Source organism: Anarhichas minor, unplaced genomic scaffold (genome assembly GCF_050575085.1).
Source record: "Anarhichas minor isolate MPS153535 unplaced genomic scaffold, ASM5057508v1 ptg000040l, whole genome shotgun sequence".
NCBI lineage: Eukaryota > Metazoa > Chordata > Actinopteri > Perciformes > Anarhichadidae > Anarhichas > Anarhichas minor.
Window position 1 is genome coordinate 10,874,011 of NW_027466486.1, and position 27,916 is coordinate 10,901,926.

Here is a 27,916-nt window from a genome sequence, read left to right on the forward strand (position 1 = left end):
CGGGAGAGCAGGCTGCCACAGAGGCATTGCAGACAGCGCGTTTGGGAGGTGTAGTGGAAGAAAGGCAAAGAAACGGAGTAAATGAGAGCACTTTTGTCCACATTGTTGAAGGACTTATCAACTTAATATACCGCCGAAACAGCTCACAATAATGAGACGGACACATTGTTGAATTCCTGTCCAGGTAAATGTCCGCGTTTCCTTCGCATGGTTAACTACAAGAGGTCGACAGCTCGACAGGGTAGGTCCCCATTGTACTTACATGGGATGCGGTTATTCTCACCCAAGCTGCCCTGCTAGGCCCCATATCCTTTCTATCGCTAAATGCAAACCTCAAATGAGGTACTTTCCTGACTCCACGTCGCTGTGGAAGTTATTTCGCTGTAAAGTCAACGGCCGTATAAACGTCTGAGTGTGTAACGCGTTGTTGTTTTTCTACAAACAGTGAGTCACTCTGCAGTTAACCATTCATTTATTTTGACAATGACCACTTTTGAGACACAGCCCTCAGGCCAAAATATCTGCAGTCATGTTACTTTAAACGGTTCACCTCTACGAGAAAGTTGTTTTCGCTTGTACTTTACGGCCCGGGGGGAGGCCAACGAAAACAAATGAGCTCAACACGAGAGGGTAGCTCATTCATTGTTATGAGCTACCACTGCGTTTGTTTACTTGTTAGAGTGAGACGATAGCTGTACAGTTACTCGTTAGCTTTGCTAGCTTGTTGCTGTTCTGTTGTAACACTGGTGCATTCACGTTCAGGTACACAAAGTAGTACATCTTTGTTGTGACTAGATGCCATCCTTCTAGTGGTCCCAAGGACCTTTTTAGGTCCACGGTTTGCTCACCAGGGAAGTCCTAAAGCAAAGGTATAATAGAGTTGTATTCATTTTGTCCTCCCTTGTAATCAGTATAATTACTAAATGCATGTGGGTGGTTGTTTTGATGTTTCTACTGTCCCCACTGTTGACATCCCACCTACAATGATGACAGTTGTGCATTTCTTCACAAAATCATTGTTTACGACAGTCATTTCGTCAAGAAGGGTTTATTTTTTTCAAGTGTCTGTGATGTTAACGTTACTGGTGTGATGGGAGTGTCTGAGCAGCACAATTTCAATGGACATGCAAGATGCAAAGCTTAAATGTCCAACTTGAGACAAACCTCACTTTACTTATGTTACTGTCAGTTGGCCTCCCACAGGTCACTTGTATGTATGTATGTATGTATGTATGTGCAGCCTGGAAAGAGAACATGTTGTACCTTAACGCCTTTAGTGTCAGAATGTTTTTACCGGTCATGGGACACGAGACCACGTCTGTCCAAGCGTGTCTATGCAGGGGGACTTGGCATGTGACTTGGGGAGGACGCAACAAGCTGGCGTAATGATGCAGCCAGTGGCTCTCTCCCCGCTCCATTTAGAAAATACCAGTCACATCGCACCCAATCCCCTCGAAGCCCCGTTGACGCAAATATGCCACCGGTTGCATGCAGAATCTGGGGGAATGTTGCTTGATATTTTGCCCTTGTGCACAGGCAAACTTATTGTGCGCCACAGGAGTTTAGATGCATTACATCTGAGGAAGGATACGCTTCTAATGATGGTAGCCCACCATCGGGATCACATGACTGCTCTCTGTGTCACAAACTGAGAACACTGCGGCCTAACATACTTTTCTTCTTCGTTCATCTTGTTTTCTGGTTGCTCACATCAACAGCCAGGTCATTTGGTTCGCAACAAACCAAATGTACCATCCATTTACCGTTTGATCTTACCCTGTGTGTTTTGCAGATTATTTCTTTTAAAGGACAGAACAAGTATCCATTTTGATCCGTCACTAATTTAGTTCATGGCTTGTCCCGGCAGCATGACAACGAATACATTTTCTACATTAGTCATAAAGGGGTTGCTGTTCATGTCATCACAAGATTACAGCAGTGAGTCTACGAGGCTTTCAAGATTACAGTAGCTGTGTTTTGGTATTCCGCTTCACCTACCCACTATTCTTATCATTAGTGATGTGCTTTCAGGGAACTTGATAGAGGAACTTGGTACTGTGAAGTAGATCGCACTAGTACTGCTTTCATTATGGCATTTGAACTCACACCCAAGTGTCGCTTCAGGGACTGTTTTCCAGCAGCAGGTGGGCAAATTCTATGTTCTCATTTCGTTGTTTCATGTTATATATTTGAGCGTAACGTTCTATCTTTTGTAAACGTAAATCAGTCGCTGACTCTCGTATTTACCCGAGCGGCAGCAGCAGGAAAATGGAGCAAAACCAGATTTGTATCCATCGATCTGTGATGCAGGAAGTAGCGCGGTGGTGATGTTGGCCTGATTTTCTGCTTCCTGCCGTAAACGCATGCGACTGCCCTCTGTGGCCCAGTGACTGGCTCGGTGTGTGTGGTGTCTTTGCAGCATGGGACTGATTTGCATTGAATGGGATGGCCCCTAGTGCCGGAGCCAAAAAAGATGAATGATTGAAAGCTGCACTGACAGCAGGGCAGGCAGGCAGGCGGTGGCCCAGAGGCCCGAGGACCATGTGACCCGCTGTCAGGGTACTGGGTTCATTCAGTGGCTGCTAGCTGCAGCGCTGGCAGCAGGCCAGCTTTTCCACACAGGCCGCAGTAGCAACAGGTCGCTCCCATTAAAACAGCAGCGCTCTGTTGTGGCTCCGGAGCCGGTCTTGTGCATGTTTTTTGCTTTTTGGGCTGTGGTGTGTGTGTGTGTGCGCGCTTAAGTTTGTTTGTGTGATGTATCCCAAATGTGTATATAATGTGTACGTGCCTGTGTCACAGTGTACACACTGAGATGCCGGAGAGATCCAACGGTTTGTGTGATCTCTAGTTTGAATAGCACTCAGTGTGCCTTTTTTTTTTATTTTTTTTTTATTATTTTTATTTTTTTCCAAATCCCTCTTCAAGATCCTCCCAACATCGACTGTGTGACACAAGCACCACAACCCCAGTGCAATAAACAAAAACACTGGGCAAAAATAAACTGTGCTTCCACAAACTCACTTTGGCTCATTGATGGAAGTGAGCAGACTGGCAGTAAAAAGGCGTGTTGATCGCACATTCGCATGCGTTCGAGCCTGGGGCTGTACTGATATGACTCAAAGTCTGTCAATAGTCACATCCACTTCCTGTTGTTGTCCCCACCAGTAAGCTAGATGAGGCCACTCAAACAGAGCTCTCTTTTGATGGCCTTACTCCGGCTGAGCAGCAGCAGGCAATTGATTTCAGTCGATGGTCAGAGATTGCCTGGCGCAGTATGTGACATTTGTGTGAACAAGCGTGATAAGGGATCATTCTCTTGCCACTGCCCTGCATTCAAAGCAGTCTTTATGTAACAAAAAGAAGTACTGAATAAATCAAAAGGTCAAGTGTTTGGTTACGGTAGCCTGCAGGTTTTTTTTGTGTACGATGTTGATGGATGACTGATACGTCTGTGATGGAATTCAGCCCGTTATCAGATAAATCCAATTCAGTGTATCTGATGACTGTCAATATACAGTGTTATCCTGTTTTCTATCACACGGGGTAAGATCATCGTTGTATCTTTACCCATGTTTAGTTTTTAATGCTCCACTTGTTTACTTAAACATCTTTCTGAAGACCGTTACATATTTTACAACTGGTGTCACATTGTTCTGCGTAGATGTGACGCAGTTTCATGCCGGCTTCACGTGTGGCTAGGTGCCCACATGTTGTGCAGCTTGCCTTGCCAGGACCTAGTAACACTTGTGTAGTGTAAACTGGTCAGGTGTGAATACAAACGGCAACACTCACAGATGCAGTGCCCCGTCACCTCACAACCTCAACTCGAGGCCCATTCAGTAGCTGTTCCGGAAACTTTTGATCACGTCACATGAACTTCATTAGCAGATGGAGTTTGCCAAGTTGTCAATGCAATTGTGGGGGGGAAAAAATCCTTTTTTCTTTTTCGGCAGCCGCTGAATATTTTGATCAGGTGATGAAAAGTCAAAGCAATTATTTTACATTTAACAAAACGACCTCATCTCAAAGTGAATTTTGTATAACCTTTGATTATGTAGGATTGAAAAACACAACTGTAGGCTAAACAGTTAACACCAAACACCCTGTGCATCTGTAAAATGAGTTTAGGCATTTAGGCAGCCTGTGTCAGAATTGTTTGAAAACATTATTTTTTTTAAATTTCCTGCTGTTCGTGTGCGTGTGTGTGTGTGTGTGTGTGTGTGGCATGGGATTTTCCAATAGGGGGGAAGACTTCATTGTGAATGCCAAAAAACCACGGCGGTACACGGCTATTTGAACCTCGCAGTGCTCCAGGTTCCACATGTGAAAGGGACTGCGCTGTGGTTTGAGCACATCCTCCACTAACCCGGGCCATAAAACACTCGGGTCCTCTCGATTCCACTGCCTCCCCTCTGCTATGTTGACCTGAGGGTGAATATTCAGACAAGTGGAACAATCTTTCACCTCAATACGGGGCTAATTTTGACTCTTCTTCAACTAATAGGTAACCACCATTGAGAGAGGGCGGCTGTAAACCCCGGGACCTCGTCTCCAGGCTCCTGCACAGAGCCGAGCGAAGGAAACAAAGCTGTGTCTCTGCCTGCGGGAAACCTGGATCCTCCACCCTGCCCACCAACATGACCAATGTGGTGATTGTCAAGGAGGGATGGCTGCATAAACGAGGTGAACGCAAAGATAGTTTGTAGTATATAGTTTGATTTTATTTTTGATTCAGATTCAGTGATAAATGCAACTCCACAGATTGCGCTGCGTGGTTTCTTTTGTGTATTTTTTTTAAATAATTCAATTAGCATGTAGTTTACTGTAGTTATCATCACCTCATGTACTAGAAACCAACTGTGCAGACTGATACACCTTTTTTTATGTACTCATAAACTACATTGCGTTTTGGGGCATAAAAGGTGTACACTTTAAAAAATGTTTATTTTTACTCTTAATGGTTTCCCATATCCACATTACCTTCATTCCTGAAGTACTTGGATTAGCGAGAGTTTACTATTGTGCACTGTTGATAGATTTGTTTTCTTAATGCTGCAGAAATGCCTGAACTGAATGACACATGTGCAGAGGGTGATTGATCACCGGGTAACAGGATTTAAACAGGATTTACGCAAGATGTGATGTAAAGAGCCGTCCAGTTGCAGAGTCCCTGGTGGGCCCCATTTGGCTGCTCTGACAGTGCTGCGCGGCGTGGCACGGCTCCGTGTCGGGCGTGAGTCCTGTTGTTTGGACGAAGACGCATTCCTCACATACCTGCTGGCTTTGAGCAGCTTTATGTGTGCATACTAACTCTGCCTTCAAACTGCAGCTGCCTCACGGAGCCCACTCCACCACCGCCTACACCACCAGGGGCAAAATAGGATAAGGGACTTCTCCAAAACCACTGAAGCCTCCCAGGCCCAGTGCTAAGGAACCAGGCTTTTACTGGAAAAGAGGAAAGTCTGTGACTCAGGGGACAAGGTGATAGGAGCAGGTCACAAGGAGAGTTCCTGGGACTCAACAAACAGTGTGCCGCTGTAGTATGTTAGCCCATTCTCCCCCTCCTCAAGGCTTGGGCTCGGAGCATAACAGGCTGCTGTTTTAGGAAAGAGTCCGCCTGGTTCGGCTCAGTTGGTCTCAGGCAGACACACCCGGGTCCTTCCAGTGAGGGAGAGGATAACATGTTGGATGCTGTTAGTGTTCCATCTGCAGATGATCTGTTGAATAGTTATGACAACAATATAGTTTTATCCAAAGCCACAAAAAAAGGAATTCCTACAAATCTTCATAAAAGTCGACAAAGCAAAATGTGTATGTAATTACGTAGCTTTCTGACACGTGTCAGATGCTTCAGGGACAAACTGCCCCTTTATTTGGCCTGACAGCCACAAGTTTGGGCTGAAGTGTCATTCATTCTGTATTTTTTTTCCTTTCTCTTTATATTAGTTGTGCCACAAAACTGGCACAGGTCAATTTATTCATACCTTCAGCAGTACTGACAAGAATGGAATATTGTGACGGAGAGCTGGTGTAAAATGTAACTATAAGAGTAGTAAATTAGTGACTAGTAGAATAACATGTGGCAGGTGACACACACGGAGTTATAGCATTGACACCCTTCTACTTGTAAAACACACACACACACACACACGCGCTAACTAAACAAACAACCCTTCAGGAATAGTGAGTTGGCATGCTGTCACAGCCCAGCAGCTGTGCCCTGTGAAATGTCACCCAGAGCCTCTGTGTTTTGATTGGAGAGCGTCCACCTGCCTCCTTGACAGGAAGGCTTTTAGTGTCGCGTCACTGTCATGCAGTCTTTGCCCCCAGAGCCACTGCACAGAAGGTGAACCTGCCGTAGCCGTGTCTCGCTGTCCGTCACCTCAGCCACCATCATCCCATGTTGCACCTTGAGTGTAGCTTTAGTGTGTGGCGGCGCCACCCAAGTGACTCACATCTCCACGTGGGCGTCATAATAAATGGCTTACGCCGCTTCCAAGTGTGTTGAGCATGCTCATTACTCCCATGTGTGCACTCAAAACACCAATTTAATGTTTTACAAAAGATAGCCCTCCATATTTCCATCAACATTTTGTGTGTGTGTGTGTGTGTGTGTTCCACGGACACCATCTAGCACCAAACTACGTTCATATTAGACTGCAAAAAATGTGGCCTTTTCCTCCAGTAATGCCCATTTAATGGTGCTACATGATGAATGGATTTTACGATTGGTCGGGCACATGCACAGAGCGCGGCAGCTTGGACACGTCATCTGAAGACATCCGTGTCACTCACTCCCATTATTCATGTTCAGCATGCACGTGTAGACTCTGTGGAGGCTCCTGAATGAAAGTAGAGCGAGCATCGTGCCTTCGTACCCTGTAAACCCCCCCCCCCCCCCCCACCCCACCCCCTCCCAGTGGAGCTAATCTGTCATTAGAGCTGCGGATTCTCAGCCTTGAGGTGCTCTGCACATTTGTTCCAGACAGGCTGCGCTCAGTGAAATGATCTCATTCTGAAGGACACACCTTCCGACTTTCTCCCTAAGCCTTGTCCTGCAGTAATGTGTCTGGATTGTGGACGCTGCCTGGGACGCGTTGTTGTGACTGTCTGTTTTCGGAAGGACAGCGTTGGAATGCAAGACAAGGCGGCAGAGTAGGACGGGAGTGGGTTGTACGTACGTCTGGACATGCATATGCAAATGTGTGAGTGTATGGACGGTGTGAAGCATATTTATTCAGAAGTTACGCTGCCAGCAGGACATTACCCGCTGCCCTTATGCACAGACCGCATCACAAGTACAGGCTTGCTAAAACACTGTAACTCTGTTACTATCATAACCAGTTGTTATGCGTCCCCAAATGGTACTTCCCTTTTAGAATCCTTCACAGAGTGCACCCACACACTTTGAATGTGCCTACGGCCTCTAGTGGCCACAGAGACCGAGCAGCATGTTATTTCTTTTTGCAAGTGTGTTTTTTTCCAAAAGTTTCCATCAAAGCCAGAGCATCATCGGACATCAAAGAGGCAGATTGTGGGTTCCCTAGTTTCCAGGGAAGTGCTGCGGCCAAGAACCCAGTCAAGCTCAACAGAACAGCGCTCGCTTGTCCTCCCCTCTTCCCTGGCCCTTGTTTGTTTGACTCATTTGCTCCCTGACAAGTATAAAGAGTCGGCCCCTTCGTTAGGCTAACGAAGGCCACAACAACTGTTGGATTTGGGTATCACGCTCAGCTGGCTCCGACTCATGAGAGGAGAGGAGGAGGGGGTGAGATAGAGGGAGGAGAGGAGAGGCAGAGGGCACACCAGTGGAGATAGCGAGGGAAACATAAAGAGCGAGTGAGACAGAAGTTGAGCAGAATCTTTGTGATGTTCCCAGAACATTGCTCAGTGAACCCAGTCGGCCCCAGGAGAGCGGATGGATGTTGTGTGCGACATGCCACACGGAGCCTCTCAGCGGTTCTGGAGCTCATCAGCTGATTGGCTCCTTTGCTGGTCATGCGGCTGAAGGACGGCCATGAGCTGCTCCTCCAAGCGTGCCCTTGTTGGTGGTCCAGGACATTGCATGAGACACAGACTGGGAATGAGAACGGGGGGGAGGAGAGAAAAGCATGCATGGGTTTTGTGAAACACCGGACACGGTAGTAAGTGTCGATGAAACATTTTCATCTTTTGCACGTATGCATCTGGTGAACAGGCGTCTAATAATTCAGCCAGCATTCTTTAACATTCATTTTCTCTCTGTATTTGTGATCTCGGTGAGGGAATGTGGTGTTCCCTGCTCAGTTAAACGCTCTTCAAAGGAGCGGGCCCACCTGATTTAAGAATGTCTCATGATGCTGCAATGCTGACTGGCTGCCAGCGCTGCTGCTCCTACACATACCCTCATTATGGCCGTCATGGGCCACACACTGCTGCAGCACACACACACACACAAACGCACACCTTAAGTACTGCAGAACCGGAACGATACCTCTTTGCAAATATACGCCTATATTGTGAGGCTTTTACACACAACAAACAAGTCTCGAGTGCACTTAAAGTTACTACGTCCTTAGTAAGTGGATCCCAAAGTGTTTATCTTGAAGCTTGTGGATAATATCTCATGGTAATAAAGTCAGAAACAAAGTTATGCAATGCTCTACTACTTACTTAAGTAATGTGATTGGATTATTTATACAGTTTAAAGTTATATACGTAATTAAACTTATTGTGTATCTCCATTTGTTAAGTACAAATTAAAGAAAAGAAGGAGCTGAGAAGTCAAAGCCTGAGACTCCTACAATAGTTATTATAACCAGTGAACAATGTGTGTGAAAAACCAATCATAGAAGCTACGGGATATAATTCTGTGACGAGTGGTTTGACTTAAACTAATAGCATGTGTAACTTTAAATAACTTTTTGCAAATAACAAAACAACCGATAACCCAAGTTTTGGTAGATTTGATATCCAGACACTAGCGAGTTGATCACCAGCCGGAGTGCCAGGCTGGGAGCGCGTGTAGGCGGGGTCCAGCAGCAGAGGGTGTCACACCGGGACTCCAGCGCGCTGGCCGGGGGTCTGGCCGTCAGCGCGGACCCCCTGCTCGGGGTAATGGGAAGCAGTCTTCCTGCTAAATGTGGTGAAGAGAAGTAAATTACTGGGGTGCAGCTGTCGGCAGACAGGCTGGCTGGCATGCTGGGGGGGGGACCAGGAGGCTGAGGGAGGTGGCACCTCCACCGCTCGCCTCCTCTCACGGCGAGCCCGCTGTGTGCTTACTTTGCTGTGTAAAGTCCGCATGCTCGCCACAGCCGTGGTGTTCGGCAGCGCACTCCGTCTCCGTTACTCTCTTCCCCTCTTTGTCTCTGTTGTTTCCTCGCTTTCCTCCCGTCTGTCCTTCCTCCTTGCTCTCTTCCTTTCTTAATCCCACATTCTTCCTCTTCTCGTTTCTTCTACGTCCCCTCTTTTCTCTCTGCCCCCCCCCCCCCCCCCCCCCAGCTCACCCCCTCTTGGTCCTCCCACTTCCAGCGCACACACTCCTCACCCACAGCTCCACCATCCTGTTGCTAGGATAATGACCCTGCTGACAACTCGGACCCATGGCGGAAGCGGCTATGGACCAGCAGAAAGCTCCCAGTCTCCGACATCAATCACATCACTGGCACCTCTCTCCAGTTGAGGGAGGGCAGGGGAGACGAGAGATAGAGGGGATGCTCAGCTGTCTGCAGACCAAGAGTTGACTGTATGCTCGGATATCTCCCCACATCCTCCACATCAGCTAGTCGTGTTACTCAGAACGTATTCTACAAGTTATTCAGAGGCCTTACAGAAAGGGTTTATCATACTTTTAGAATTAAGTTGTTCTTGACAATTTTCCACCGGATCCTCTGGAGTAACTCCGTGGTCGTTTGAGGGTATTTGATCTTACGCTGGTCATTGGGAGTTCATTGGCACTAATTTGCTCTAAATAATGTGTTTATTTGTTTGCCATGCAGTAACCCAGTTAACTAATCCATGGACTGCTTGTTTACCCAGGGAGAGGGGGCAAATCTCAGCCCCAGTGTGGCAGGGGGGGAACTTCCCACAGTGTCTCTATGGTAATCAGCAGGTGTCACTCACCACGGAGAAGAAGTGAGGGCTTTCTTACGAGCGTGAGAAAGAGGGGCAGCCTCCATCGCACAACCCCCCCATCCCCCGTGCTTTTTTTTTTTTTTTTTTTTCCTGTTTGGGTAGCAGCGGCAACCGCAGTGACAGAGAGAAAGAGAGAGGGATCAGGGGACGAGACAGAGAGGGCTGCATTGGACGCCGGGGTGGCCCTTCCTCGCAACCTGTTGATGCCGCTGCCAAAGCCCTGGCAATGGAGTCCCCTATCCAGCTGCATGAGAGAGAGAGAGAGAGAGAGAGAGAGAGAGGGGCCAACAAAAGAGGTTTGGAGAGGAGGGGGATGTCAGGAAGACATAAAGAGAAGGGCCCATACTCCTTAGGATGGCATATGAGCCTGGTGCTGCCTTATATGGTCACAGGGAGAGAGGCAAATGGGGTAGACGGGTGTCCGGGCAGCACGAGAAGCCCGGCCCAGAGCTCTGCGGCTCGGAGCAGCGGATGGTGTGGGGCGGAGTTTGTGGTTGCTGGGGCTCTCAGTGGTGACCCCTGCATCAGGGAGCCCCGTCTCCTCTGGAGCGGGGCGGCCCGTGGCTCATTGAGATGCAGGGCACAGGGTGGCAGGCCGCAGCTGCAGCCTACAGGCAGAACTCGGCAGAAAAGGGCCGAAGGGATGGCGGGGGCGGCTGAGGAAAAACCAACAAAAGGCGCAGCCCGCTCCCTCCTCCTCCCTCGCTTTGGAGTTCTAATTCCCTAATCCTCAACCTCCGCCTAACCCCCCCCCCCCCCCTCTTTCTCATCCGATTCTCACCACTCAAACACATACACATGCACAGTTCATGCAGTTACCACTGGCTCCCTCCCTTCCATCCCCAAGCCATGAATGGCCAGACGGGGACAAAACCCAACAGCAGCCCCCTCAGGAAGTCCAACCACTGGGTGTGGGCACTGAGAGGCGCATTTTGTCTGACCTTCCCTGTGTGTGTGTGTGTGTGTGTGTGTGTGTGTGTGTGTGTGTGTGTGCATAGTTTATCTAGTGGCAAATGATTGAGGTGGGCCTCTTTATTTATATTGTTGTTATTGAAATTGTATTAAATTCCTTTTGAAGTAGAAAGAAACGGGCGGAGAGAAAGGGGTGACGTGCCACAGAGCTGCTAGTTTGGACACATTGTAAAGACACTGTGGCCCCTCCTTTCGGGGGCCGCACGATGAATGCTGCATGATGTGTCTTATTAAAAGCCAACAAGCCACAGCAGCTGGGACCTCAACATTCCTGTCGCTGTCACTTGGAGACGGCCGGAACAGGACGCTCCTCACTAACCTCTGTCACTCTCTCTCTCCCTCTCCCCCGTCTGTCTAAAGCCGTCCACATTTTATCTTTTATTTATTGACCCCTCAGTGAGTCTGCCTGGCCAGCCCTTACTGTTGAGGCCTCTGAAGCCAAAGTTCACCCGCAAATGGCGAATGTAAAGTTGAATCCCTGTGGGTCCAAACAAGATGATGCTCCACCATGTACAGCTGTGGCTCTACCTTTGTTTGTGTGTGTGTGTGTGTGTGTGTGGTATAGAGGGCGTGGCGGTGACAGGCTGGAGCTGTCCACACAAAGGGCCACGCAGCAGTTGGCAAATAAAGATGAATTCTGTTCTGTTTGGCAGCGGCTCTCCGTTCATTATTTTCCACTTTGCCCAGCGCGCATCCCAGACCTCAGCAGCTGCTTGTCATGTAAAGACACTCTATCAGGCCCTGACAGCTCCTCCCATGCACACACATGCACACACCGACAGTACGCATGGCTCATACACACTTCACTTGAGCTCACAGTCCTGCATATGTGGGGAACATATGTAGTGATCTGTCTCACTACCACTCTTTGCGCACTGCGTTGCTTTTTTTTTTTTTTCATCCCCTCTAGTTCTCTCATCTCTCATCTGGTGTCAACTCCTCCCCCCTAATTTGATTGAGTTCAGCCACATGTCTGCTGTCACACTTGACTTTTATTAGCGACGCTTTGATTCTGGGACGCAGATCGTCAGTGGATTTCCTCACAGCAAAGTGCGTCTCGGCAGCTACAGTGAAACCGGACACTCGGAAGGAGGTTTTATCTTATCTAGGTTGTGGTCAGTCTGCCTGTTGGCCGGTTTCCTGTTTTCAAGAACGTGTTGACATCAAAAGGGTTTGGTGTACATCAGTGATGATGAACTGACTTAAAAGCAGAAGGCCCTCCAGTGTTATGAGTCCCATTGTCTTTTGTCAGCAGTCTGCACTGTGTCTCCCTGTACACAGGATGTGTTTGGGGTCTACTCTGCACAAAACATTGAAGTCGAGTCATATCAAATATTGAAAGCAGGGATGCGAGTCGATTTATTTGCTGGTGTATATTACAGTTTTAATATAATCCACATTTACTGTCCTAACAGCTGTCGGTTTCACTTTCTCGTCATGTCGGTGCGTAAGAAAGGCCACAGTGTGGAAAGTAGAACTGAATAAAAGGGGAAATGGGTGTAAATAGGAAGCTGACAAGGGTCATCTTTGTTGTTTACGCTCTGAGCGCAGACTGTGTGTGAAGCGTTGTGCTGCAATGTGGTGGAGACACACACACACACACACAGAGACAACCGGGTATAGCTGCTTCCACTGTTGTCATGTGACCAGGTTTGTGGTCACAGACGAGGAAGTCCTGCCTAGAAAGAGCGTGAAGGATGTGCATTGCAGATGTGGAGATACTTAATTTCTTGGTCTCGCATCTCTGTGTCAGTCTTTGTGAAAGATGTGTGTGTGTGTGTGTGTTAGTGTATTAAGTGATGACAAAAACCTCACAAACATTTTCCTTTTATCTACATCCACCCAGGAAAAGTGTGATTGAAGAGTTTTAGCAGTTACAGTCTCACAGTAGCTGTCATTAATCTCAGGAAGGGTTCAGACCTGGAGTGTCATGTTCCTTCACGAGCTTGTTTTCCTCTTAGTGCGCGTTGTGTGGCCTCGCCGCAGTGACCATGCAGACCTGTCATGTCCTTCATATTACAGTTCCACGATTCAGGAAAGTGACAGTTGTTTGAAGAGCCGAGTGACTGAGAGCGGTGAGCTGGCATCGCCGTCTTCCCGACAGCCTTGTGACCGAGGCCACCTCAGCGACGGAGAATGTCTAGCCAGCCGACACACGCCGTGCCGTGCGCTGCTGCGTCACGGATGCCCACCCAGGCTACTGCTGGTGGGTGCTGTGCGTCAGCGGAGCTGGCAGGAAAAGCTCTCAGCCTTCCAAAAACTGGATGTTGTTGTAATCTTTTAACACACAAATACCTTTCACTCACTGCTCACAGGGCAGTGTACACAGCAACAAATGTATTTACACACAAGCACATACATGCGTACACATAAACACCTGTCTCTACCCAGCAGGCATCTGAGGACTATAATGTATAAAAGGTCTTTACTCATTCTGGAAGGTGATTAGCTGCATTGCTGCTGCCAAACTACAACTTCTACACTGAAAGTTTAGTCTCCACAGGCAAGACAAGCATGCACCTTTTGTTTTTGTCTGGTGTCAGGTAGGAGGCTGATTATTCTGCCTCTGCATTGTGCACATACTGTCCTCGCTGTGGGCTGGCAGGGACTATAGCTGGGGGATGTGGGTCAGCCAAAACCTGACCACAGAACGAGGCACCAGCTGGGGCCCAGCTGAGGAAAACAAGGATCGGTATGGAAGGCTCAGGAGACTTTCTGGCTGCAGTGTAAAAGATTTAGGCAACTTGTGTTGGTGTGGAACAGCCTCTTGCTTCAAGTCACGGCTCATGCTTGTATGGCCACATATACTCCTACATGGCACCTTTTTCTGTGCTTTAATTATTTAGATTTTATGCTGAAGTAAGGGAGTCTGGTTGTCTTGAAGGCCTATGATAAATAACGCTACGCATGTGGATTCTCTGGAGGCCAGCTTGCACGTGACGTGGGTGACTGATGTGGAAGTTGATTGGTGCGGCTTGTAGTTTGAAACGGACAAACGACTCATCACGGTAATTGTGTTTGCATTGAAACGGGCATGAGGGAAATCCACTAAACTGATTCCGGCCGGTGTGTGTTTTAATGAGGACGGCGCATCCGGTACGAGTGGCTTTTGTTGGAAGGCGGCAAGAATGGCTCGAGCTAATTTCTAAATGAGCTATGTTTGGTGTAAAAATACATACTCTGCAATAAAAAAACGTCCTCCTGTGCCATGATGAAAAATGTGATGACATATTGGACATCTGCTGTGGATTGTAGACTTCAGTATATTGTGCTCTGGGGCAGATGTTTCCCCCACTGTTGTGATTGGTGCCACCAGTTTGCCAGTGGTAGTAAATCAGGTGTTCTTATACTTGGATGTTTGCTTTGGGGTAAATGGCTCGATGCTCGGCTGGAAGGTGATGCAAAGACTGCGTTACAAGGCCTCATCCTGCTGTATGAGGTCAACTAATGACTCTAAAGTGTCCTTTTCCTGTCCCGCTCACCTTTAATGCTGACGGAGGAAAAACAATATGGAAAATGTCCTATTTAGGTTTGCAAAGGCTCCAGAAAGTTTCTGGAAAATTTCCAAAGGAAGTTTAACAGATAACTTTTCACTTTGTTGGTTCAGTCTAAAGATCCTCCGTGTTGTTATTATATATATATATATATACTGTTTATATTTCCATTTTATTCCACATTATGGCAGCTTTGGCTCAGTGGGTAGAGCGGGACATCCTTTAACCACGAGGTTCATACTATATGCATGCTCCCCGGGTGCTTTATAGCCGACCACTCCTCCTAAGTGCTTATGATGGGTTAAACGGTGAGGTCAAATTTTTATGAACAGTATGTTCTTGACGATTGAATCGAACGTTTTTATTTTGTATTACACTTTAATGCCCATAAATTCCTGTGTTCCTCTTCCCTCTTGAATATTGGGGGAATTAGCAGCCCTGGTCTTATTAGAGGTTGTTGCTAATGTAGAAAAGAAGCAGGAAGAGGAAGTTCATCATTTTGAGGGTGTCCAAAGTTACAAATCTTAAAAAGCAACATTCAGCCGGTGTCGTGAATGATTGTCCTCTCCCTAAATATTTTATCAGAACGACGCTAAACAGCGGAGACATTACTAGCTGCTGTTTTTGGTCTGCACTGTCTCGGACTGACGTGTTATCGGTTTCATCAGTCAGACGTGTGGGTTTGAAGGATGGTAACAGAAGCTCATATTGACAGATCTCCTGCCTCCCCCCTGCCTCCCTCCTACAGACACACTCACACCCACACACACGCCACACTTCTGTGTTAGAGGAAATGGGGCAATTAAGGACAGCTTGCTACTGCTCTGCATGGGGTTAATATGCGGCTCCGTAATTAAAAATAAATTACACTTTTTCCTGTATAAATATTCAAGTCCCTCCACTGTGTGCCGCTGCCTTGTTATGGTATGTAAGCTATTTTTTTCCCTCGTCTGCACAACATCTGGCACAACATTTCCTGAAGCATCACCGGATTAAATTGAGTTTTGTCTGCCTACGAGAGATTCATTTGTGTGTCTGAGTGAGCGGGACGCACGCGCATGGCCTGGAGTTCTGGGTGTTGTCCAGAAAATTGGAATTCTGGAAAGTTTTTATTTGAAAATCAAATTGAGGCTTTGGTAAACGTGACGCTGGTGTTACAAAAATGAGTGTTGCAAAAGAGTGGTTGCGGTTTATAAAAACCATTAACCTGAATACAGATACCCTAAATGTAAAGGAGAACTCCACCGATTCTTTAGCTACGCTGAATTTGATAGATTGCATCAATTGATGTAACTTGAGTTAGTGTTGGTTTGGGCTGATGGCTGCAAATTTTAGAAAATGAAAAAAATCTGGGTGTTCTCTGGAGTTGTCGCTCGCTCCCCATATCTTCTTTAGGCCTGCAGAACGAGGCTATGCTATGAACTGTTGACCGTCAAGTTGCATTGTGGGTAATGTAGGTGCCAGGCTTCAACAAGAAGAATGTGTGGAATAAAAAAACATCTCTGGTTTTGCCGATACTTCTTGTCCAACAGTGTTCTAGGAGTGCAGTGATAAATTGGCGGAGTACTCTGAAGTATACGGTATATTAACTATAAGTTGATTTTTTAATTTTTTTGTCTATAGTAGACAGATAACTTTGTTTCTAACATAGCTGAGAGCCTAAATTTAACTTGCCAGTGCGTGGAAACGGTAGGCCAGAGTTTTTGGACAGTTTGAATTTTCACTTGGAGTCTACATTGCAAGTGAGTGCTGGAAAGGGGACAGACGGGGCGGGGGAGAGGGTCCTGACTCCTACTAAAACCACCATTTGTCCCGCAGATGACCTCCACTCGGAGAGAGACGGGGACAAGGTGGTCGTTTCAGGGAGCACTAGTGAACAACGCAGTAATTAGATTGCAGGAAATGGGTTGCACCTCTGGGAATTAAAACGTAAAGAGAGAGGACGACGCTATTTCGTCATTAATCATGAAACCACAATGTAAACAAAAGGGTTGTGCATTAGTCAGCTTTTTTTTGGAATGTGAAAAGCATGTGATGTTTCTCATTTAAGGTTTGTCTGTGAGCAGAAGCCCTCTGAAGAGTGTGTTTTTAGTCTCCTGTACAGTAACTCAACAGTGCTTTTCAATCTCTTTCTCATATCAGGAGAATACATCAAAACCTGGAGGCCAAGGTATTTTCTCCTGAAGAGCGACGGTACATTCATCGGCTACAAAGAGCGGCCGCAAGATGTCGACCAGCTGGAAACCCCCTTAAATAACTTCTCTGTCGCACGTGAGTATCTACTTCAGAGAAACCATTGCATTCCCCCCCCGCCCCCCCGTCCCCCCCGTCCCCCCGTCCCTTGGCAGCTTTTGTTTCTGCTCTCTTGTTTCTTTTCTTGCATTATTGTAACAGATCTGTTCACAGACTTGTTTTGGTGTATCTGGATTCTCCACCCTGCAAAGTGATTATTAACAGGAAAACAAATGTTTATCAATGCATACCCAAGTGCCTGTGAGGTCACAGTATGAAAGTGAGGCCTCTCTAATATTACAAGCAGATATACCTTCATCATCGCATGTCATCATGTCAATGATTATGAATAGAGACATTAGCAAATTGGCTGTAGTCTCATCTCAACAGCTTAACTGCTAGTTTCTTTCAACAAGAGCACTGCTCCAGGGCAAAGCAAGCTTTGTGACTGAACGTGCATGCAAGATGTCTGGCTCCTTACGGTAATATATCCGATGCCATTCCTCTTCTCTCTCTGTGTGTGTGTCGTCGTCGTCGTCGTCCCCCCCCCCCAAATCTCAGTTTTTATACTGTGACAGAAAATACAAAATGCAATGCCCAGAGCAGCCCAGCCCGCTCCATCCTCGCATCAGAGAAAGTTGCTGTGATAAGCTGTGCAGATGACTGAACACAGCAATTAGACAGCATACTGTTTGTTTAACAAAATGTTTCCTCTCCGACACTCTTGAGTTATCGTGGCTATTAGCCGCCTGATTTCAACTATTTATCTGGGCGCCGCTCTGAGGCTCTGCCTCCATCAGCGGCTTTTTTTGTTTTTGTCACCGCTGTCACGACCCCAACGCGGAGGACACATGGTGCGCCGCTGCTGACGGGGCGGCTGCAGCTGGATTACATATTCAGCCTGATGGAGCCATGTTGGATCTCAGTGGTGGTCCACTCCCCTGTCCTCCATCTATCAGACAGAGGCCATTTTGTGTCACGTTCTGACATATTTGCTGACATGTTTCATTTGGGAACAGATGTTGATTTGAAGGAGGTGCAGATGGAAATCTCTGCCTTCTAAATTCAGTTAATAGACGTTTGTGAGTAATTGTTTTTGCAAACTGCTTACCAGACAATTACTTTGCTGCAAAAGTATGAGAATTGAGCGTAATGTAGGGAAAGGATGTGAAGATATGTTTTTTTTTAATAAATCCTTTATGAGAATAAGTCAAATGTATCTCGCCAATATGACACGCTCTCTTCCACCGTTCACTCTCAATTTAATATCTTTGTGTTTGGAGAAAACACACTCTGTAGACGTCACCCTGGGTTCTGGGATATAAATCAATAATGAAAATATATGTATATACAAATTAGCTGGAGCTCAACCAATAAAAAATATATTAATAAATCCTTAAACACTGTATATTTGTAAAATAAAAAAGTGTTTAATTGCAGAATTATATTAGAATTTGTATTTATTGATATATTCATTCATTCTCGGGAGTTCTAGATTTTATGTTCTACTACACAGATTCCAAATTATAGTCAAAACCTGTAGTAGCAAAGTTTTAACGGTTGTTTTCCTCCACCACAATGCACCTGTTCTTTTCCAAATTGGCCGACAGTGTCTGCTCAGGTGGCGATAAAGATAAATGGCTATAACTGTGGGTCTGTCTCTCCCCTCTGCTCCCCTACACACTGGCCCTTCTCGCCAACTCCTTCCCCTCCCTCCCTCCCTGGCTGTGGTCAGAGTGCCAGCTGATGAAGACGGAACGGCCCAAGCCCAACACATTTATCATCCGCTGCCTGCAGTGGACCACTGTCATCGAGCGCACCTTCCACGTGGAGACCCCCGAGGAGAGGCAAGCGAGAAGCACACACACGTCTCAGCTCACGGAGCAGTAAAACACAAATCATTTACATGCAGAGAATTTGCCCCTGTTGCTAGAAAGCAGTTTAACAGCTCTGTTTTTTTCTAACATTTCGAAGCACTCCCAAACATACACATTTAATCTTGTTATGCACGTGCGTACGGTCCGCTGGCTATTGGCAGAACTCACACTTGAAATTGCCTTCCTGTTGATAAGAAGACAATTACACGATTGGGCTGCTGGGCTTGCGTGATGGTAAGTGGGCTGATGTAATCTCTCTGCTGCCTGTGCCTCCCTCAGGGAAGAATGGACTAAGGCGATCCAAGCAGTGGCTGAAGGCCTGCAGAAACAAGAGGAGGAGATGATGGACTCCTCTCCGGACCCCATGGACATGGAGGTCTACCTGACCAAACCCAGACAGAAAGTGGTATGGCCACTTCGCTCTGCTGTGTATCTATACTTCTCTCCGCTGTCCACACATTGACAAACCGCAGTGTCCATTACCATAAACATTTAAGTCAACCACCTTGTTATTCTTCCCAATCCTGAGTCCGGTCCAAGTTGACCATTACTATTCTCCTTATTTGCACTTACACCACTTAAGCCCACCTTCCTTCGCCTCTCCCAACATCAGCCGTGGGTGGCTTAGCACCAGATAGTGTGTCCTCCAGGTTTCACAACCCCCACATGTGTCATGACATGAAGGTCCAAGGCCACCGGATTGGATGTCCCTCGCATAACCATTTTCAGCATTCTCCTTAGTACCGGGGTCAGAGGTTAACTGAGACACAACCACATATAAGCCAAAGCATTAGAGGAGTGGAAATTGCATGGTGGGTGAAATAGTGCCTTAAATGCTTCTGTGTCGTTGTCAGTGGGATTGTGTGCCCTGGCTAGTTAAGAGTTTTTTTGTGAATGCTTCTGCGTGTAACCAGATGCCACTCTCTCTCCCCTGGCTCTACAGACTATGCACGACTTTGAATACCTCAAACTCCTGGGAAAAGGCACTTTTGGCAAAGTTATCCTGGTAAAGGAGAAGGCCACAGGACGCTACTACGCCATGAAGATCCTGAAGAAGGAGGTGATCGTAGCAAAAGTGAGTGGATGTAAAAGGGGGGGGGGGAGACGCTAAGGGGAGGGCAGTGGAGCAATGACTTGATACCTAAATGGGTAGCCATTGTGAGAGTTGCACAAACACTCTTTGTGGCTTTTTTTTTTTTTTTCAGGATGAAGTGGCGCACACACTCACGGAGAACAGAGTCCTCCAGAATTCAAAGCATCCGTTCTTGACAGTAAGGAGCCCCTCCATATACCTAAACCAAACCTTATTTTAACTCGCAGAGATCCTCTGGAGCCTCTTCAATCCAACACAGCAGCATCCATTCAGGAAAAAAAAGGGGCAGTTTTACCAGGAATGTTTTGAAGAGCCGTTCTTACAAAGGCTGCAGTCGAGCTGGGCCTTTTTTTAAAGCAACACTGGACGTTCTTTCTCTTTCTTTTTATCCGTGAACTTTTCCTCTGTAAGTCTGAGGTGGGTTGTAGTGAAAAGCTCCCCCAAAATGTGAGGTCTAAGTGGTTGGTGGAGGCAACACATAATGCGATGTGCTCAGTGCAATGAATGGGACCAATGTTTGCCACACAACAGTTGTTGAAAAGGCTCAAATCACTGGATACACTTTGCTGCAGTTTTTTTTTCACTTGACATTTGTGTTTTAAAAATGTACGGTAACTGAAGGGTCATAGCTGCAACATGCATTGTGATGTTTCATGTAACAACCGGCTGTTTAAATGTCAGCTTCCTCTTGAATTCACTGGAAACATCACCAAGTTCTGCTTTGAGTGTTCTCGTTCTCTGTCTGCAGGGACTGAAATACTCCTTCCAGACACATGACCGCTTGTGCTTTGTCATGGAGTATGCAAACGGGGGCGAGGTAAATTATTTTTAACCGTCACAAAATCTGCACCTGAATCAGAATTCTTTTGAACTGTTACTATTTTCGGTGTTCTAAACAACTTTCTCTTCCTCTGTCCTCTGCCTCCTCGCTGTCAATGTTCCCCTGCTTCCCCTCAGCTTTTCTTCCATCTGTCGAGGGACCGTGTATTCTCAGAAGAGCGGGCCCGGTTCTACGGTGCAGAGATAGTGTCGGCGCTGGACTACCTGCACGCTGAAAGAAACGTGGTCTATCGAGATCTAAAGGTAGATGTGGACACTAGTCTTCACTTTCTCTCATCCTCGCGGTCAGCCTCTCTTCTGTCTTTCTCCTTCCCCCCCCCCCCCCCCCCCATTCCTCCATTTCTCCCCTGGCAGGATATTTATAGGGCTTTCCTGCATCGAGAGCAGTGGCAGTGGCCAGGGTTTATTGATCTGCCTCCCCCGGATCAGTCTCCAGACCTCACTGCAGTTGGAGGGAGGCTCGGCCCATACGCTTACTGCAGCTAGACAGAAATAACCACCATTCCTCTTTGAACACACTGCCACCGCCTCTCGTTTTAGCATGCGCACTCTGTTCTTACAGAGAGTCATTTTTGTGCACTTTATGCGTAGTTGATATCATTTGATATGCTGGCAGTACAGCACTATTAAATAACAAAGAGTAAATGTCCATCGTCCTCAAGTAAAGATGCTTTAATACCGGTGTTTAAAAGCTACGCAAAACTCTAAAGACTGGACCAGAGATGGATTGGGTTCAGGAGGGCTGTGGGGGGGGGTTTATCAGTGTTACAGTGGACACATCTAGCCCTACTACTTCCAACTGATAAAGCTATAGCAGCCAGGTCAGCACAGCACTCCCTCCCTCCCTCCCTCCCTATATCTCCCTCGGGTTTATGAGGCAGGCTCCCAGCCTGCTTGGGTTCTCCTGAAAGTGCCAGGGTAGCAGGATTGGAGGATGTGCTGACTCTGGCCCGGTGCTGCTGGCCACGTGTGAGCTACAGCTGCCAGGTGACTTTAACTGAGAGAGAGAGACAGAGAGGGAGGGAGGACACAATATTCAAAGGCCACGCAGCCTCAAGTCATGACGCTGCATGATGCACAATTAGTCAATTTACTTGAACATGTGATCACAAACAATATATGGTATGTTACCATTAACCCAATTTTCGCAGAAAAGTTTTTATACTACTTTATACTGGGTTGAAAAAGCTGGCATGTTGAAAATAGAGAAGATACAATAAAAGCTGATAGAAACCTTTGTCATTATGATTCCATCAGTTTATTCTACTGTAAAAAAAAAAGCGTTCATGACATGCTGCCATTCATCATTACGTGCCTCCGCTTCACTAGACAGCCCATAAATATATACAGATATAAGGAACTTTGGTGTAGAGGGTTACCACAACGTTGCTGATTCAGTTCAAGATAGGGGGCCCCTTTAACAGTTTACCTCTTTCTATCACCGTAGCAGCAGATTGATTCATTAATTTAAACAAAAAGAGGGATGACATAACTGATAACATGAGTGGTAGGCAGCAAGGAAATGTCATCAAAGTTACTGGCGTTATCTTTGCATAAAGGTAGTTATTGGAAACAGGCCCTGATTGAGATTTTTATTTTGCCAAAATTTCAGAAATTCACTCAATACTTTTAGAATATTTTAGTGGAACCATAACTAACACAGATGCACGTCTTTTTGTACATTTATGAAATACTATTCCCGTCTCCTCCCTCCTTGCTTGTTAACCTAAACAGTGAGTCATTTTACGATGATGCCAACATCTGTCTTATTTCTATTTCCCCCCTCAGCTGGAAAACCTTATGCTGGACAAAGACGGACACATAAAGATCACAGATTTTGGCCTGTGTAAGGAGGGGATCACAGATGGCGCCACCATGAAAACCTTCTGTGGGACGCCAGAGTACCTGGCGCCTGAGGTAACCACTACAGGGATTCAGTCTACCTGAAATATTGACGTCACCCTTTCTTGCAACAAAGCGATTTTTATGTTGGCACATACAGATGGATGACAAATTAAAGGAAAAACAAACATGAAGTAACCTTTCAGGTCACTTTCGAGCTGCCAGAAGAAAACTTCAAAGTCTCTGAATCCCTATGGTGGGATGAACACTACGACGAGGACGGCGCTGTCTTACGTAGGACTTTAGATTGAAAAAGATCAAACCATTCAGTGACCATTTGTGTCCTTCAAGGAAGCATGTGCATTCGATATGTTTCACTCCCTACCCGGCTATAATGTCACTTAATCAACAAAAACAACCTGGGATCATTTTGAGTAGATTCTGGACAAAAATGTGCCGTGTGTTGTTGGGTATCAGTGGATGAGAAGCATGTGGAAGATAGGGCAGCTGTCCCAAAAATGCCTTTCTAATCTCTGAGAGTTAATGAGTGTGCCGTGTGCCGTGTGCCCAGGGCAGGGCAGGGCAGCCTGCTCTCATATTTGCTGTATGGGGAGGGGTGTGGCTACTCCCTATTCCGTGCAGGTATGACAAGTGTTGGAGCAGGCTGTGTAACCCGATATTGCATTGTGAGTGTTGGCAGTGTGTGTGTGTGTGAGTAAGTACATGAGTGTTTGCGCTATAGCCCCCTTGCCTGTTGCCGTAAAAATGTTTTCTGGGAGAGGGGTGTCCATGTTGACACAGTTGCCGTATCGTTGTTTTTAGCCTTCAATTGGAATTTTCTGGTTGGGGGAGCGCAGGGGGGGTGATTGGCTGGCTGCGCCTCAGGAAACGTGAGCTTCCGCGCTGGAGAGAAAAAAAAAAAAAAAAAAGATCACATTGGCTACAGCTGTTGTGTGTCACCAGCGGAGCCACAGCACCACTGCTGCCCTGGATGCCTCGCTTGACCCGGACAGAGCCGGAGCTATCCCACAATGCTTCAGACGGCCTCGTAGGAACATATAGCTGTTATTTTCATCAAGGCAAAGGGCTGGGCCAGCGTGTGAATGTTTACTCCTTCACACCGGGACAAATGTAAAAGAAAATGTTTATTTTCTATACCTGCTATAAACCTATTCATAGAGTTTTCCCCACTCCGTCCATCCTAAACTCTGTCTGGCCCTCTTCGCTCCTCCACGGGGGTAGCTTAGTCTGTGACGGCTCCGGCAGAGAGCAGGGAGACATCAAGGGGGGGGGGGGGGGGGGGGGGCATTGCCATGGCAACAGGGTCGCTGGCGAGTGTCTCCATGGAGTGCGGGGCGGGCAGTGTTACAGGTTGTTCTGCAGTAAACAATGACCTTGTTGTGTGTGTGCTGCACAGGAATGCTGTAACGTCTGGGAATATTCCACCCAGAGCGCGGGGGGGGAGGGGGGGAGGAGAGACCAGTCTGTCTCTGGAGTAAAGAGTGGTACAAACTCACTTTGTCACTTTTATTAAGTAGTTACAAGAACAAAACCGTTATTGGCGGAGGGAATTGGCTTTCAGGGAATATCTACAAAGAACAATGTGGACAGGTTTAATCCAGCCACTGAAGCTGATCTGGATTCACAGTCTTGGAAGATTAATGGTCGTCAGTGAGGAACTTTGTGAGCATAAAAAGTCTACAGAGAGGTTCAGAGAGCAGCAAGTGTTGGTGCTTTTATCCGCTCTCTCCTCCCCCTGTCTGTGCTCCTTTGGGGCGGTGTAACAGTATTAGATTGGGGCTGGGGCCCAAGCAGGCAGGCAGTCCTGGTTACGTATATGAGGGATGAGCTTGGCTCCTGCGCTCCTGGCAGCTTCACAGCTGTGGCGCTCTTCTACATATATGGGGCAGCTGCGGGCCCAGCTGTCGCACGGTGTGAATCACACGACAGCGGCGCTGGAAATAGAGACGGCCCAGTAATCCTAGCCCCGCACCGGCTTCACGTTACTCCCCCTGCCCTCCCAATCCTCCTCCTCGATGCTCGCCGCTCACCGCAGCGCCCGGCGGAGTGCCCACTGCCACATGCGCGGCACACACACACGCAGTAGTTTTGTTCCTTTTACGGACACATCCGTCCATCTGTTTTCCAGGACCCTCTCTCTTGGCCTGTGCGCTGTTGTGTCCATATCTAATTATATTAATCCGCCCACGTCTTTTTACCGAAGTTTCTATTCTTAGGTCTGAATCGGCCAGCATCACGCTGCTCGAAGGTTTAAGAGAACAGACTGTTCTCCTTGTCTTGATTTCACCTTCAACATCCGCCTGGCGAGGTATAATCCAGTACATGTCCCCGGAGACCTTGGAACAACTCCACTCAGCAGCACATTAGTCATGCAACAGGTTGCGCTGTTCAGTGAGCACAACACTGGAGGATTTTTGTCTCATTATGAACTGTCGTGAAAAGTCATCCTATGGAAATAATGGGACTAAATATTTCCCTGTTTCTGGCTGGACTCTGGTTGTGCTCATTGAGCGGTTTGTTTCGTAGGACTGGTCTGTGTTTGTTGCCACACGTTTGCTTATTTAAGCGACCCACACCTCTGCTGCTTGTTGATCTGTACGTGTGTGTTTGTGTGGAAGGTCCTGTGGTGATTAAATATGCAGGGCTCCAGGGGAAACTCTAGCCATGCTCCTAATGTGAGCTGTGAGTCAGTGCTGGCTGGGGCTGCCTCAAAAGACCAGGCCAGGGGGGGGAGGAGCAGGTGACTTTAGTGGGGGTGGGGTGATGGGGGGGACAGTTGCTTTAGGGTCGGTATATTCAGCCTAAAGAGCTGCTGTCTTCACAGCCTTCTGACGTCCAAACACAACCCTAAACTGTCACCTCAAAGCCATACCAGCTAAACATTTTCTTTAGCTTATTGTACAAATATTCTGTGAAAAGGGAAGATCAAATCTATATTCCTTTACTGTATTATAAGACAGTAGTGTTGTTCTATAAAGAAATGTAATCCCTACGTACTACAACCCCTCCCCAGGTAGTTAAAATGGCTCATGAGCATCCCGACAGCTGCATTAAATAAACTTTTACGCCCCTCTTCATCCCCAAGGTGCTTGAAGACAACGACTACGGCCGTGCTGTGGACTGGTGGGGTCTGGGGGTGGTGATGTACGAGATGATGTGCGGCAGACTGCCTTTCTACAACCAGGACCACGAGAAGCTGTTCGAGCTCATCCTCATGGAAGACATCCGCTTCCCTCGGACTCTCGGCCCCGAGGCCCGCTCGCTGCTCTCCGGCCTTCTTAAGAAGGAACCAATGCAGAGGTAACGGGGCCTCTACTGCATCCAGTACATCCATGTTTATGATTCAAAAATGTATTGCTGATGTGAGCTTTAAGCTTTCTGATAAAATAAATAGAATAGTATTAGAGGTAGCAATGAAACGATCAGCGGCTTCACATCCTGACTCGTCCTTTGGTACTCGTCTTCCAGGTTAGGTGGAGGGCCGGACGATGCCAAGGAAATCATGCAGCACAAGTTCTTCGCAGGAATCGAATGGCAAGACGTGTATGAGAAGAAGGTCAGTTGCTTTGTTTCAACCTCATTCTCTTGAAATTGACATCGCTGAAAGGACACCAAGCTCAGAACATCACGTCCCCCGGGGATCAATAACGCGGCGTCACTTCAAGTGAAGCTGTCGCCCGCCTTCAGGAGGACAACTGTTACCAAACTGACTGACGCCCCTGATGTGCCGATATATTTGTATCTCTTCTCCTCTCCAACAGCTGGTCCCGCCGTTTAAGCCCCAAGTTACCTCGGAGACGGACACTCGATATTTTGACGAGGAGTTCACAGCACAGACCATCACTATTACGCCTCCCGGACAAGGTACCACCAAACCATACGCACCCACGCATACGGCACACTTAACACCACTTTACTTATAACACAAAGTCAGATATTCCTTATTGTGAAGCTTTAGTGTTTAGGTGTGATAATAAGGCAGATGTGAGCTGAGCACTGTGCAAGAGAAGATGCATTTCCCTCCACGTCCTGTGAGACTTTATTAAGAATGAGGAATTACACTTTCAATTCACTCGAGATGAAAGCAGACTTTTATTCCCGTGGGTTAATAAATGACTAATCCTTGAAAAAGTGGTTCCTAACTCTGTGTCCCTGAATTAGTTTTCATGTGAAAACCCCTAAAATATATGTCCCCGTTTCCTTTCATTTTGAGTTTTATATTAAAATGTAAGCCGTCAGGGTCATAAGAGAGCAAATTCATTCGGCCATGAAGGTTATCGTGAGCATTTTCCTCTGTACAGACCCTTTGAGATGATTTCTTGGTGTGAGGCTTGAGCTAGTTTTGAGGAGTTCATAAATGGGAGAAAAGAAAACATTCTGCAGGCGTACACAGCTCCCCTGAGAGGAGCCTCCCCTCTCCTGGACAGCCAGTGCCATTAAAACCGAGTGTCATGCCTCACGAAGTCATCAAATGCATGTGAAGGCAGAGACGACACAGTATAAATAATATAGATTCATATGTACTTTTACCAGGAGTAGGTGATGTAATTCAAATCCACAGTCACACTACTATATATATCTGTTATCCCAGTACATAGCATTTACTGAAATATTGATTGATAGATAAAATGATAATCTCTGACAGGAGACAGATGTATATTGTCTCACAGTATGTATTGTAATATCTCCCACCCCTGAGTTAGACAATTAAATAATCAGTTGTTTGTTTGTCCTCAGAAGACAGTATGGAGTCATTCGACAGCGAGCGGAGACCCCACTTCCCCCAGTTCTCCTACTCTGCCAGTGGCACGGCCTAAAGGACTCTCAGCGATTCCTTTGGTGCGACCATCTCCCCTCACCCCACCCGACTGCACTCTCAAAAGACCGGGGCCACAGCCCCATCCTCCCTGCATTGTCTGCAGAATGCCGTTGCTGGATGTAACATTCACAATCTGCAAGTTGTGTTTTCCAGGAAGGAGGAAATTCAAGACGAAACAAAGATACCTGTGGTTGTTCTGTGAGGCCTTTGAAGACTGACCACGGAGAGAGTTAACACTACCCTGCATCTCCTAGTTATGTTGTATACTGAGCAGGCATCCATACACCATGATGAATGGGGAAATGTAGTTATGTTATGCACAAATTAGGCCACTGATGTGAATTTTGTATTGAAAATATACAAGTGAATATGAATCAACCATTTCAAGTAGAAATATGAATACTGTGGACCAAAAAGATCATTTGAGCAGAGAGTGTGTTGTTTGTTGAGTGGGTAATAAATCCATGTTTTTCTTCTCTAAGACTTCTGAACAATTCAAATACCATTCAGACTTTGAGACATTTTTGGCTTCTAAAGTGAATGTACCGTATCAAATAAAGTCAATCATTCTGCATACGTACGTGTTGTAACACATGGCTGACTCTGCTAAGACTGA

General features: G+C 46.8%; 1 protein-coding gene across 6 annotated transcripts; it reads left to right on the top strand.

Annotated features, from left to right (window-relative positions):
• On the top strand, positions 1–27,876 carry akt1 (v-akt murine thymoma viral oncogene homolog 1). 6 transcript variants are annotated; one of them, XM_076107668.1, is made up of 15 exons: positions 1–184; positions 4,243–4,431; positions 4,505–4,683; positions 16,719–16,847; positions 18,544–18,655; positions 18,965–19,091; positions 19,629–19,760; positions 19,891–19,956; positions 20,527–20,595; positions 20,736–20,861; positions 22,407–22,535; positions 25,567–25,781; positions 25,950–26,037; positions 26,243–26,345; positions 27,219–27,876. In XM_076107668.1, the coding sequence occupies exons 3-15, from the start codon at positions 4,638–4,640 to the stop codon at positions 27,296–27,298; spliced, it is 1,422 nt and encodes a 473-aa protein (XP_075963783.1). In that variant the 5' UTR covers positions 1–184; positions 4,243–4,431; positions 4,505–4,637; the 3' UTR covers positions 27,299–27,876. The 6 variants fall into 6 exon arrangements, with proteins under 6 accessions (XP_075963783.1, XP_075963782.1, XP_075963781.1 ...); XM_076107667.1 differs by lacking the exon at positions 4,243–4,431 and having other exon boundaries at positions 1–241; XM_076107666.1 differs by lacking the exon at positions 4,243–4,431.
• The last annotated feature ends 40 nt before the right edge of the window (positions 27,877–27,916 follow it).